The following is a 13,522-nucleotide window of genomic DNA, read 5'->3' as shown; positions in this document are numbered from 1 at the left end:
CCAGCTGAGGCTACTATACCCAGCAAAACTCTCAATCAACATAGATAGAGAAACCAAAATATTCCAGGAAAAAAAACAAATTCAGACAGTATCTACCAATCCAGCCCTAAAGAGGATCCTAGAAGGAAAACTCCAACACAAGAAAGATAACTACACCAAAGAAAAGACAAGATATTAAGCATCTCACAACACAGCCGAAGGAGAGAGCCACAAGCACATAAAGCCACCTACAAAAACAAATAAAACAGGAACCAACAGTCATCTGCCTTTAATATCTCTCGATATTAATGGACTCAACTCACTTATAAAAATACATAAGCTAACAGACTGGATACACAAAGAAGATCCAGCAGTTTACTGCATAAAAGAAACACACCTCAATAACAAAGACAGGCACTATCTCCGAGTTAAAGGATGGAAAAGGTCTTCCAAGCAAATGCTCCCAAGAAACAAGCTGGAGTTGCCATGCTAATATCAAATAAAACAGACTTTCAACAAAAAGTTATCAAGTGTGATGAGGAAGGACATTTCATATTCATCAAAGGGAAACTCCACCAGGAGAAAGTCTCAATTCTGAATATCTATGCCCCAAGTGCAAGGGTACACACATCCATAAAAGAAATTTTACAAAAGCTCATAACACACATTGAACCCCACACAATAATAGTGGGAGACTTCAACACCCCATTCTCATCAATGGACAGGTCATTGAAACAGAAACTAAACAGAGACACAGTAAAACTAATAGAGGTTATGAACCAAATGAATTTAACAGATATGTACAGAATATTTTGCCCTAAAACAAAAGAATACACCTTTTCAGCACCTCATATCAACCATGTAATTGGTCACAAACAACTCTCAACCAATACAAGAAGATTGAAATAATCCTTTGCATCCTATAAGACCATCAAGGTGTAAGGCTGCTCGTTAATAACAGCAAAAGCAACAGAAAGCCAGCATACATGTGGAAATTAAACAACTCTCTACTCAATGATAATCTGGTCAGGGAAGAAATAAAGAAAGAAATTAAAGACCTCCTGGAATTTAATGAAAATGTTTACACATCATACTCAAACCTATGGGTCACAGTGAAAGCAGTGATAAGAGGATAATTCATAGCACTAAGTGCCCTGGTAAAGAAACTGGAGAGATCTTACACTAGCAATAAATCAACACACCTGAGAGCTCTAGAGCAAAAAGAAGAAAACTTACCCAAGGGGAGTAGAAGGCAGGAAGTACTCAAACTCAGGGCTGAAATCAACCAAATAGAAACAAAGATAACAATACAAAGAATCAGCAAAACCAAAAGCTGGTTCTTTGAGAGAAACAACGAGATGGATAAACCCTTAGCCAAACTAAGTAAAGGGCCCAGAGGCAGTATCCAAATTAACAAAATCAGAAATGAAAAGGGAGAGATAACAACAGAAATGGAGGAAATTTAAAAAACAACAAATCCTACTACAAAAGCCTATATTCAACAAAACTAGAAAATCTGGAAGAAATGGACAATTTTCTAGACAGATACCAGGTACCAAAGTTGAATCAGGATCAGATAAACCATCTAAACAGCCCCATAACTCCTAAAGAAATAGAAGCAGTTATTAATAGTCTCCCAACGAAAAAAGCCCAGGACCAGATGGGCTTAGTGTAGAATTCTATCAGGATTCTCCAAAACAGGGGATGGGGAGCACATGCAACTCTCTTTTGGAAGGGAGGGCCCATGTGGATACTGAAGAAACACATGGCATTTGGCCCACACACTCGTAGAAATAAATCCATTTATCATTAAAGCCATGTAGCTAACACAGCTATGTAGTGAGGTGAAGCATATGGGGGTAACATATGACTCTGTGGGGCTTAAATCTGGGTCCTGTGTGGTCAGGGAACAAACTTATTCCTCAGAAAGGGGTCATCTTCCATAAGTGTGACTTGGGAGGAACCAGGGCTGCTGCTAAAGCCACAGTTGGTATCCAGTGTCACTACTGCAGCTCAGCCAGGGACACAAACTCGCGGATGTCCTGGGCCAGAAGCTTGGGCTCTTCAAAGGCAGCAAAGTGGCCCCCACGTTCCATGTAGGAATAGGAGATGAGTGGGGGGTACTTGACCTTCACCCACTTTTCTGGGGCATGCAGTAGCTCGGAAGGGAAGGCTGAAAAGCCAGTGGGCACAAAGACCTTCATCCTGTGGAGAAGAGGGATGAGGTGAGGCTGAGGCCCTGTGTTCCTCTGTTTCCAGAGAGGACTCTGAGGGCCTGGGGAGGACTCAGTTAGTTCAGATGGAGCCATAAGGACAGGGCTTCCATTACCCTCTGTTATAGTCCCTCTTTTCATTCATCAGGGACCTTCTCTGCCAGGGAGGGTCACCCAGGTACTCTGACTTGGTCCAGGTGGAGAACTTCTCTAAGATATAGGCAGCCAGGCCTACAGGAGAGTCATTGAGAGCACAGCCTGGATGGGAAGGAGCAAGGGAGGGATTCAAGACTGGCCCTAGGGGCTGGGGATTTAGCTCAGTGGTAGAGCGCTTACCTAGGAAGCGCAAGGCCCTGGGTTCGGTCCCCAGCTCCGAAAAAAAAAAGAACAAAAAAAAAAAAAAAAAAGACTGGCCCTAGAGAATATTTTACTCCAGGAAAGAAGTGTGGGGTGCCACAGAGGGATAGCAGGTCCAACTGTGCACCCTATATCTGGAGCCCTGGCCTCAGTAGCCTCATATAGCAATATGCCCTATAAACTCATGGGATACACACTCTTTATGGACTGTATATTGGTAAAAAGTAGGATAAATAGTTACAAGTAAATACTGATCTATTCATGTTCCAGTCATTGAATTAGCAGGGGCGGGGCAGGGGCAGGGACAGGGAAGGGGCAGGTCACTGGATGTTTAGCATTCCTGAGGCTCAGGTACCAAGACCATGGTTAAAAACCACGGCAGAGGGGCTGGGGATTTAGCTCAGTGGTAGAGCACTTACCTAGGAAGCACAAGGCCCTGGGTTCGGTCCCCAGCTCCGAAAAAAAAGAACCAAAAAAAAAAAAAAAAAAACCACGGCAGAGATAACAGAAACCTCACAAGAGTCATGGTGAGCTAAAAGAGCAAGGACACGGAGGGGTCTATGCTGTGTGACTTCAGTCACCGAAGGATAAACACAGGCAACTGTTCCCTAGGACCCCTAGTTAGGGGAGCAATGAGGACTGAATATTCAGGTCCTGAAAGAGGACATCAGCTGTGTCTGGGCACATTGGGGACGTGTGTTTACAGCATGTGTAAGGCACAATACTGGCCACTTCTTCTGGAGAGTGCAGCTGGTAGGCAGGAGAACTGGAGTCTGACTTCTCTCTGTTGTCATCTGCATTTTTTACACTTCTAGGCATAAGGCAAACATCTGCTTTACAACTGGACTATTTACAACTGGACTACTAAAAGTCTGACTATTTTTTTCTTGGCTTTTATTGGATATTTTCTTTGCTTATATTTCAAATGTTATCCCGTTTCCTGGTTTCCCCTCCAGAAACCCTCCATCCCATCCTCCCATCCCTGCTCCCCCACCCACTCACCCACTCTCTCCTGCCTACTCACCCTGGCATTTTCCTACACTGGGGCATTAAGCCTTCACAGGACCAAGGGCCTCTTCTCATATTGATTTCCGACAAGGCCATGCTCTGCTACATATGCGGCTGGAGCCATGGGTCCCTTCATGTGCACTCTTTGATTGGTGGTTTAGTCCCTGGGAGCTCTGAGGTGTCTTGTTGTTCGATATGGTTGTTCTTCCTATGGGGTTCCAAACCCCCTCCATTACCTCTTCCTTTCTCTAACTCCCCCATTGGGGACCCCGTTCTCAGTCCAATGGTTGGCTATGAGCATCTGCCTCTGTATTTGTCAGTCTCTGGCAGAGCCTCTCAGGAGACAGCTATATCAGGTTCCTGCCAGCATGCACCTTTTGGCATCCTCTTGGAGTGGTATATCTGGGTCCTCAGGTAGTGCAATGTCCAATTTTCTGAGGACTTGCCAGACTGATTTCCAGAATGGTTGTACCAGCTTGCAATCCCACCAACAATGGAGGAGTGTTCCTCTTTCTCCACATCCTCACCAGCATCTGCTGTCACCTGAGTTTTTGATCTTAGCCATTCTCACTGGTGTGAGGTGAAATCTCAGGGTTGTTTTCCTTTGTATTTCCCTTATGACTAAAGATGTTGAACATTTCTTTAGGCGCTTTGTGGTCATTAGGTGTTCCTCAATTGACAATTCTCTGTCTAGCTCCGTATCCCATTTTTAAATAGGGTTATTTGATTCTCTGGAGTCTAATTTCTTGAGTTTTTTGTATATATTGGCTATTATCCGTCTATCAGATATAGGATTAATGAAGATCTTTTCCTAATCTGTTGGTTGCCATTTTGTTTTAATGACAGTGTCCTTTGCCTTACAGAAGTTTTACAATTTTATGAGGTCCCATTTGTCGATTCTTGATCTTAGAGCATAAGCTATTGGTGTTCTGTTCAGGAAAATTTCCCCAGTGCCCATGTGTTCAAGGCTCTTCCCCACTTTCTCTTCTAATTGTTTCAGTGTATCTAGTTTTATGTGGAAGTCCTTGATTCACTTGGACTTGAGCTTTGTACAAGGAGATAAACATGGATTGATTTGCATTCTTCTACAGGCTGACCGCCCGTTAAACCAGCATCATTTGTTGAAAATGCTATCTTTTTTCCACTGTATGGTTTTAGCTCCTTTGTCAAAGATCAAGTGGCCATAGGTGTGTGAATTCATTTCTGGGTCTTCAATTCCACTGATCTACCTGCCTGTCTCTGACCAATACCACACAGTTTTTATCACTATTGCTCTGTAGTACAGCTTGAGGTCAGGGATGGTGACTTCCCCAGACATTTTTTTTTTATTGTCAAGAATAGTTTTTGATGTCCTAGGTTGTTATTCTAAATGAATTTGAAAATTGCTCTTTCTAACTTAAAGAAGAATTCAGTTGGAATTTTGATGGGGATTGCATTGAATTTGTAGATTGCTTTCAGCAAGATGGCCATTGGCATGGATTAATCCTGCCAATCCATGAACATGGGAGGTCTTTCCATCTTCTGAGATCTTTTTCAACTTCTTTCTTCAGAGAATTGTAGTTTTTGTCATACAGATCTTTCACTTGCTTGGTTAGAGTCACACCAAGGTATTTTATATTATTTGTGATGATTGTAAAGGGTATCATTTTTCTAATTTCTTTCTCAGCCTGTTTATCCTTTGAGTAGAAGGAGGTTACTGATTTGTTTGAGTTAATTTTATATCCAGCCACTTTGCTGAAGTTGTTTATCAGGTTTAGGAGTTCTCTGGTGGAACTTTTGGTGTCAGTGAAGTATACTATCATATCATCTGCAAATAGTGATATTTTGACTGCTTCCTTTCCAATTTTATCCCTTTGATCTCTTTTTGCTGTCTAACTGCTCTGGCTAGGACTTCAAGTACTATATTGAATAGGTAGGGAGTGGGCAACCTTGTCTAGTCCCTAATTTTAGTGGGATTGCTTCAAGTTTTTCTCCATTTAGTTTGAGGCTACTGGTTTGCTCTATATTGCTTTTACTAGGTTTCGGTATGGGCCTTAAATTCCTTATTTCTCCAATACTTTTATTATGAAGGGGTGTTGAATTTAGTCAAATGCTTTCTCAACATCTAATGAGATGATCATGTGTTTTTTTTCTTTGAGTTTGTTCAAATAGTAGATTATGTTGATGGATTTACATGTATTGAACCATCGCTACATCCATGGGATGAAGCCTACTTGATCGTGATGGATGATCGTTTTGACGTGTTCTTGAATTTGGTTTGCGAGAATTTTATTATTTTTGCATCAATATTCATAAGAGAAATTGGTCTGAAGTTCTCTTTCTTTGTTGAGTGTTTGAGTGGTTTAGGTTTCAGAATAATTGTGGCTTCCCAGAATGAATTGGATAGTGTTTGCTCTGTTTCTATTTTATGGAATAGTTTGAAGAGTATTGGTCTTCTATGAAGGTCTGATAGAATTCTGCGCTAAACCCATCTAGTCCTGGGAGGCTTTTAATGACTGCTTCCATTTCATTGGGGGTTATGGAACTGATTAGATGGTTTATCTGATCATGATTTAACTTTGGTACCCGGTAACTGTCTAGAAAATTGTCCATTTCCTACAGATTTTCCATTTTTGTTTTTTGTTTGTTTTTTTTTTTTTTTGAGTATAGGCTTTTGTAGTAGAATCTGATCGTTTTTTTAATTTCCTCGGAATCTGTTGCTATGTCTTCCTTTTCATTTTTGGTTTTGTTAATTTGGATACTGCCTCTGTGCCCTCTGGTTCGTCTGACTAAGGGTTTATCTATCTTGTAAATTTTCTCAAAGTTCCAGCTCCTGTTTTTGTTGATTCTTTGTATAGTTTTTTTTGTTTGTTTGTTTGTTTTGGGGGGGTTGTTTGTTTTTGTTTCTACTTGGTTGATTTCAGCTCTGAGTTTGATTATTTCCTGCCATCTACTCCTCTTGGGTGTATCTGCTTTTTGTTGTTGTTGTTGTTGTTCTAGGGCTTTTAGGTGTGCTGTCAAGCTGCTAGTGTATGTATTTTCCAGTTTCTTTTTGGAGGCACTCGTAGCTCTTTGTGTCCCATCAGTTTGGGAATCTCGTGCCTTCAATTTCATTACATTCTAAAAAGTCCTTCTTTCTTTTTTTCTTCCTTGACCAAGCTGTCACTGAGGAGAGCGTTGTTCAACTTCCGTGTGTATGTGGACTTTCTGTTGGTTTTGTTGTTATTGAAGACCAGCCTTAGTCCGTGGTTATCTGATAAGATGCATGGGATTATTTCAGTCTTCTTCCATGTGTTGAGGCCTGTTTTGTGGCAATTATATGATCAATTTTGGAGAAGGTACTATGAGGTGCTGAGAAGAAGGCGTATAGAAGAAGGTTTGGTTCATGACTTCTGTTAGTTTCTCCATGATCTGCCCATTGCTGAGAGTGGAGTGTTGAAGTCTCCACTATTATTGTGTGAGGTGCAATGTGTGCTTTGAGCTTTAGTATGTTTTTTTTTTTTATTAATGTGGTTACCCTTGCATTTGGAGCATAGATGTTCAGAATTGAAAGAGTTCATCTTGGTAGATTTTTCCTTTGACGAGTATAAAGTGTCCTTCCTCCTTTTGGTTGAATGTTGATTTTATTTGATATTAGAATGGCTACTCCAGCTTGTTTCTTGGGACCATTTGCTTGGTTTTTTTTTTTTCAACATTTTACTCTGATGTAGTGTCTGTTTTTGTCACTGAAGCACATTCCCTGTATGCAGCAAAACGCTGGGTCCTGTTTATGTATCCAGTCAGTTAGTCTATGACGTTTTATTGGGGAATTGAGTCCTTTGATGTTAAGAGCTATTAAGGAAAAATGATTGTTGCTTTCTATTATTTTTGTTGCTAGAGGTGGAATTGCGTTTGTGTGACTATCTTCTTTTGGGTTTGTTGAAAGAAGATACTTTCAAGATTACTTTCTTGCTTTTTCTAGGGTGTAGTTTCTCTCCTTATGTTGGAGTTTCCATCTATTATCCTTTGTAGGATTTGTTTGAAGCTATTGTGTAAATTTGGTTTTGTCATGGAGTACCTTGGTTTCTCCATCAATGTTAATTGAGAGTTTTGCTGGATATAGTAGCATTTGTGTTCTCTTAGGGTCTGTATGACATCTGTCCAGGATCTTCTGGCTTTCATAGTCTCTGTTGAGAAGTCTAGTGTAATTCTGATAGGTCTGCCTTTGTATGTTACTTGACCTTTTCCTCTTACTTATTCTTTCTTTGTTTTGTGCATTTGGTGTTTTGATTATTATGTGAGGGAAGGAAATTTTTTCTGGTCCAGTCTATTTTGAGTTCTGTAGGCTTCTTGTATGTTCATGGGCATCTCTTCAGGTTAGGGAAGTTTTCTTCTTGTTGTGTCCTGGATTTCCTGGATGTTTTGGGTTAGAAGTTTTTCATATTTTGCATTTTCTTTGACTGTTGTGTCAATGTTTTCTACAGTATCTTCTGCCCCTGAGATTCTCTCTTCTATCCCTTGTATTCTGTTGGTGATGCTTGTGTCTATGACTCCTGATCTCTTTCCTAGGTTTTCTATCTCCAAGATTGTCTCCCTTTGTGATTTCTTTATTGTTTCTATTTCCACTTTTAGATCCTGGATGGTTTTGTTCAATTCCTTCACCTGTTTGGCTGTTTTTCCTATCATTCTTTAAAGGATTATTGTGTTTCCTCTTTAAGGGCTTCTACCTGTTTACCTGTGTTCTCCTGTATTTATTTAAGGGAGTTATTTATGTCCTTCCTTAAGTCCTCTATCATCATCATGAGATGGGATTTTAAATCCAAATCTTGCTTTTCAGGTGTGAAGGGGTATCTGGGACTTGCTGCAGTGGGAGAACTCATTTCTGATGGTGCCACATAGCTCTGGTTTCTGTTCCTTATATTCTTGTGCTTGCCTCTCACCCTCTGGTTATCTCTAGTGTTACCTGCCTTTGCTGTCTGTTATTGGAGCCTGTTCCTCCTGTAATCCTGGTTGTGTCAGAACTCAGAGTCCAGCTGTCTCTGTGATCCTATGATTCTGGGATCCTGTATTCCTGTGATCCTGAGATTCTGGTCGTGTCCATTCTCCTGGGAGTTGAGCTTCCTCTGTGATCCTGTGATCCTATGATCCTGGGTGTGCTAGAGCACCTGGGAGTCCAGCTTCATTTGGGTGTTGTGAGACTTGGTACAAGGTCTGTTCAAGGCATGGGTCCAGACAGGAAGGGAATCTGTGCCATTTGGCTGGACAGGGGTTCCGGCATCCCTGGATCCCGGGGGTCCCAGTTACTCCCAGGGTTGGAGCAGTGGTTATGGCCTCCTCACCTCTGATCCTGGGCACATTAGAGCACCTGGGAGTCGGACTTCCTCTGGGTGTTGTGGGAGTGGGTAAGAAAGCCTGACTTTATAAAGTGCTATTATGATCAGGGGCTGTCCTTGCTGTGCGTGAGGAGCTACACAGGAACTGTGGAAGGCTCCACAGTGAGCAAAATGACACACAGGTGTCCTCTGAGTGGACTCAGATCTGAGTGGACTCTGAGAGTCCTTGGATCTTCTAGAACATCAATTGTCAAATTGTGGGTTGTGACCCCTTTGGGGTCAAATGACCCTGTCACAGGGGTCATATATCAGATATCCTACATATCAGATATTTACATTGTGATTCACAGCAGTAGCAAAATTATGAAATAGCAACAAAAATTATTTCATGGTGGAGGGTCAAAACACGACAAACTCTTGTTGAAGGATCAAAGTATTGGGAGGGTTGAGAACCACTATTCCAGGGTGGGCCCACCTAGCTTTGCCTTTTAGCTTCTTTATAGCTCTTTAAACAGTAGAAAACCAGGAAAATACAAATGACTCTGGAGGAGTAAGAAGAAACACATTTTTAGAGGTATTTTTTCTTCTGTACTAGTTGGCTGCACACTGGAATTTAACAGGTTAGAGACAAATATGCTCCCACTAAGCTGTCTCCCCAATATCTCTGTCTGCTCTGAGACTTGGTAGCTGCCTAGGGCACACAGGCAGGCCTTGATGTTCTGGATTCTCTTCCTGCAGCCTCCAGAGCAGCTGGGTTACAGACCCATGTATGTCACCTGGCCTGGCTATTCTATGGGAGTTAGTGAGGTCTGTATCCACATGTAAACAAATTTGTATTCCAAATACCACTGAACAAGCTACATTTTGATCATTTTACCAATTTCCTTACAAATTATATTTTTAGTGGTTGATTTTTGGGCTTATTTTGGGTTGGTTTTTGTTGTTGTTCTGTTTTGTTTTGAGTCAAGAGTGGCCCAAGATAACTTGGAAGTCACTGTGTAGACTAGGCTGGCCTAAAACTTATGGGGTTCCCCTAGCCTCTGTCTCTTATACATGGGACTATGGCTATGGTGAATGACAGATCACTTGTCACACAATGTGATGCCCTGGGTTCACTACTCAGTACAGAAAACAAATATTTCTGCTTCCTCTCAGGGGTTTCTTGCTGTAAGCTGTATTCTCAGGGGGAATGAGATGCCCTCCGGGACCCACTCCCCTGGTGTGTTTACCCACAGTGTCTGGCTTGGTGGCTTGGATGTGTAAGTAGCCACTCTCCCTCATGATGGTGTAGAAAACCTTCTCCTTATAGGGGTACAAGAGCTCGATATCCTTCTCTGTGTAGCCAAGGAATCTCCCAAAACGTCTGGCTTGTGTGCACCAGAGCAAGCCCCACAGAACAAAACTGTTACTGTTATCATTGTTAATTCTTATTAAATCAGATATAGAGCCTGCCCAATGGTGGATTACCTTAGTACCACAGAACATCACACTTACTGCCACTGAGCCACTGAAATGTGTACTTAATGGTCATCAAGGCCAGACAAATTTATGGTACATGTGTTTGGCCACAATAAAAATTAGAGGATTAAAAAATTAACAGCATCATCTGGTATTATTAAACATACTCTGCTTCATTCAAAGTCTGGGTGTTCATAAAATTTTGTTTTCTGCTAAGGCAAGTATTAATTCAGACAAAATGATCCTGGGTCACCCTTCCTGGAATTAAAGTGTTAACCTTCTGACTTGATGGCTAGTCTGAGGGATAGCATGGGGCAGGCTGGGCTATGACATTGAGGGCCATGGGTGGACAGGACAGTTAATCACAGGACTGACCACTGGGCACCCACATAGAATTGCCTAGCCCGAAGCTCTATCAGGGGCTGAGCTGAGGCAGGACATGTCAGACCCCAGGCTTCCTGTATAGATGCCGCTCAAGGACCTCTCTACCTTGCTGACTGGAGTTGGCAGTTGCACTACCATTGCTCTGCCTTTTGTCCATCGCTGTAGACCAATGGTTTGTTGACTCAGCATTGTTGCACATCCCGGCAAGATGGTGAACCCCAACACCTCAGTGACCTACCGCTGGATCCTGGGGTGCTACTGCACAGTTGAATCGTGCAGGAAGGCTCTCCTGAGGCTCACACCATCCCTGCTTCCCCCATCCTGGCTGCTGTTCTGCAATCTCACCTTCGATCTTGGTCTTGAAGTGAGGGTACTGGTTGAGGATCTCCACCTGCTTCCTCCAGTCAAACTCGATCCTCCAGTAGGACACCACTTTCTTCAGGTAGATGGAGTTGAAGCCATAGTGGAAGCGGCTGCCCTCCAAAGGTGGGGATGCCCGGAACCTATCTATCCTCTGGTGTAAGTCCTGCAGTGAAGAAGTCGGGGTGGGTGGCAGAGACAGGAGAGTGCTTGTGTGCACCAGAGTGAACCCCACAGCCATAGACAGTCACCATGGAGAAGCCACAAAGGGCACCCATGTATGTCGCTGGATTCTTGTGAGGCTAATGGATTCTCTCCTGCGGGCTTCAGATTCCCCCTCTCACCTCTCTCTGAACTGGTGGGAGGGGTGGGGGTGCAGGGAGAGAATGGAAGGCTTTGCACATGACAAATGATGTGTTCTCCCTCTTAGCTCAATTTCAGTCATGGTTTCATTTCTTAGGTGTGTGAACAACACTCATTTTAATCCATCAAACAACCTATAGTCCTGGAATTGCCAAACTTTGTAAAGAGTCACATAGCAAGATTGTAGGGAAGATGCAAGGGTTCCACTTTCTCCTCATAACAAAGGAGATGCCATAGATGACCCTGCAGGAGCAGAGAGGACATGGGCACAGGTGACCCTTGCAGGAGCAGAGAGGACATGGGCACAGGTGACCCCTGCAGGAGCAGAGAGGACATGGGCACAGGTGACCCCTGCAGGGGCAGAGAGGACATGGGTACAGGTGACCCCTGCAGGAGCAGAGAGGACATGGGCACAGGTGACCCCTGCAGAAGCAGAGAGGACATGGGCACAGGTGACCCCTGCAGGAGCAGAGAGGACATGGGCACAGGTGGCCCCTGCAGGGGCAGTAATTATTGTGTTACTTTCGTTTCCCCCCACCCATTTACAGACACATGTGGGATTCATGGGGCAGTTAATGAACAAGTGGCAGGCTATACTTGCCCTTGAGCCACGGTGTGCCCACCCTAGCTGGACAGGATTAAATGACCCTAACAGATGCAATGGCCTGCCCTGGGCACAGGCTTCATAGGCATTGGAAGCAGATAAAAGTTCAGCACTCCAGCCAAGGGCTGTGCCTGTTGCCTCCTGCAGTGGCTCAGTGTCATAATTCACAGATATTTTATGTCCCTTGGCCTCCCCCAAACAGGTTTGGAAACCTTAGACTCCATCCAGGACTGATCCTCAGAGCTCAGCATCTGCCCTCAGCAGTTAGGGCCCAGCACGTCCCACACACGAACCTCAGCTGCCCGTTGGCCTCCGTCCAGACCCTGCTCTCAACCCTTCCTCCTGGGAACTTCTGTGACCTGTTGTTAATGGCCCAGTGACATTAATCTCTACTGATATGTGGGCAACCCTGTCTCTTGATGACCTTATCATGTGTGGATGCTAAATGCTCAACTGTGTGTGGGAAGGGACCCTGTGATCTCCCACACTCCCAGAGCACCGGGACACAGTAGCTACTCAAGGACCACAGGGTGAAGGAATGGATGGGCCGTGTATGCTCGGATCCCTTGTGGTCCCGGCTGACTGGCCTCCTCAGAGACTTCCTTCTCCCCCTCCTCTACCCACCAGCCTCTCCTTTCTGACTCCAGCTCTGTGTGGAAAGGCCAGGGCCCCTAGACCTGTAATTCTCAGTCTGTGCTCCCCAGTGCCTGCGACCCCTGCTGTACTAATCTCAGTTTCAGGGCTCACCTTTGAGAGATGCCACAGCAGGTGACCATGGGCAGGCGATGGGTGACAATAGGGATATGGTGGGCCCAGGAGTGGTCAACACACAGTAGGGGCTTTCCCAATGTTGACCCTGTGGTCTCCTTGCTACTGCATGTCCTGAGCTCCACTCCCCTCTGTAGCTGTGACTTACAAATCAGTTCAGGGACATCTGCTAGCTCTCTCCCTCATACTCTGTACCTCCTCAAGTGGGCAGATAGGGAGTTGGGGGATGGGAGCTTTCTTCAGTCAATAGTGCACACAATGGTTCTACTCGTAGCTCTCCTAGGTCTCCGGTAGGGGATGAGAAGTTGGTAGAGAAATGGGGTTAGTAAATTCCTTTTGGGAGCAAAATGTACATGCCCTCCTGGAGAAGAATGGCCAGGAAAAACCCAGGATGGTCCATTTCCAAAGCTCTATCCTCAATCATGTCCCCACTCTGGCCCCAGGGGACCACGGCAGGACTGCCCCTTTGGTGGCCGCCCTGCCTAGGAAAGGCTGTCTCACCTTGATCTCCTCATCTGATGTTTCCACCTTGAAGGGCCGGATGCTCTCATCTTCTTTGGCTGATGGCTTTGACCCCGGCCCCCACCATCCATCTCCTAGTGGTAAGGTCTCCTCCTTGTCCCGGGAGACAAACCAGTAGATGACAAAGCCCAGCAGGGAAGCCAGGACAAGTTCCAGCCACACGACTCCTGGGGGAAGAAGAGGACACATCAGCAAGAGGGACAAGCTGGCCTGGT

At 44.2% G+C, this 13,522-nt stretch overlaps 2 protein-coding genes across 4 annotated transcripts in view; both read right to left on the bottom strand.

Annotated features, from left to right (window-relative positions):
- Degs1l1 (delta(4)-desaturase, sphingolipid 1 like 1) overlaps positions 1 to 13,522 on the bottom strand; it is a 47,255-nt gene that overhangs the window by 27,738 nt on the left and 5,995 nt on the right. For all 3 annotated transcript variants that reach the window (XM_039091476.2, XM_039091475.2, XM_063272770.1), the window contains 2 exons: positions 13,287 to 13,474; positions 11,036 to 11,216 (listed from right to left, as the gene is read on the bottom strand). The gene's annotated coding sequence lies outside the window, so the exon portion shown is untranslated. The remainder of the gene's footprint in view (positions 1 to 11,035; positions 11,217 to 13,286; positions 13,475 to 13,522) is intronic.
- Positions 2,195 to 11,029, bottom strand: LOC103693688 (epoxide hydrolase 1-like). Its single transcript, XM_008769880.3, has 2 exons — positions 10,078 to 11,029; positions 2,195 to 2,450 (listed from the first exon to the last, which is right to left on the bottom strand). The coding sequence occupies exons 1-2, from the start codon at positions 10,331 to 10,333 to the stop codon at positions 2,305 to 2,307; spliced, it is 402 nt and encodes a 133-aa protein (XP_008768102.1). The 5' UTR covers positions 10,334 to 11,029; the 3' UTR covers positions 2,195 to 2,304.

The sequence above is a fragment of the Rattus norvegicus genome, chromosome 13 (assembly GCF_036323735.1).
Source record: "Rattus norvegicus strain BN/NHsdMcwi chromosome 13, GRCr8, whole genome shotgun sequence".
Taxonomy (NCBI): Eukaryota; Metazoa; Chordata; class Mammalia; order Rodentia; family Muridae; genus Rattus; species Rattus norvegicus.
This window is presented reverse-complemented; position numbering and strand designations above follow the sequence as displayed.

Excerpts from the sequence above, each read along its gene's own strand:
- LOC103693688 (XM_008769880.3), bottom strand. The coding sequence starts at position 10,333 with ATGTTCTGTGGTACTAAGGTAATCCACCATTGGGCAGGCTCTATATCT. Across the intron at positions 2,451-10,077 it reads CACCAAGCCAGACACTGTGG|GCTGTGCTCTCAATGACTCT; the intron begins GTAAACACACCA and ends CTTCCCATCCAG.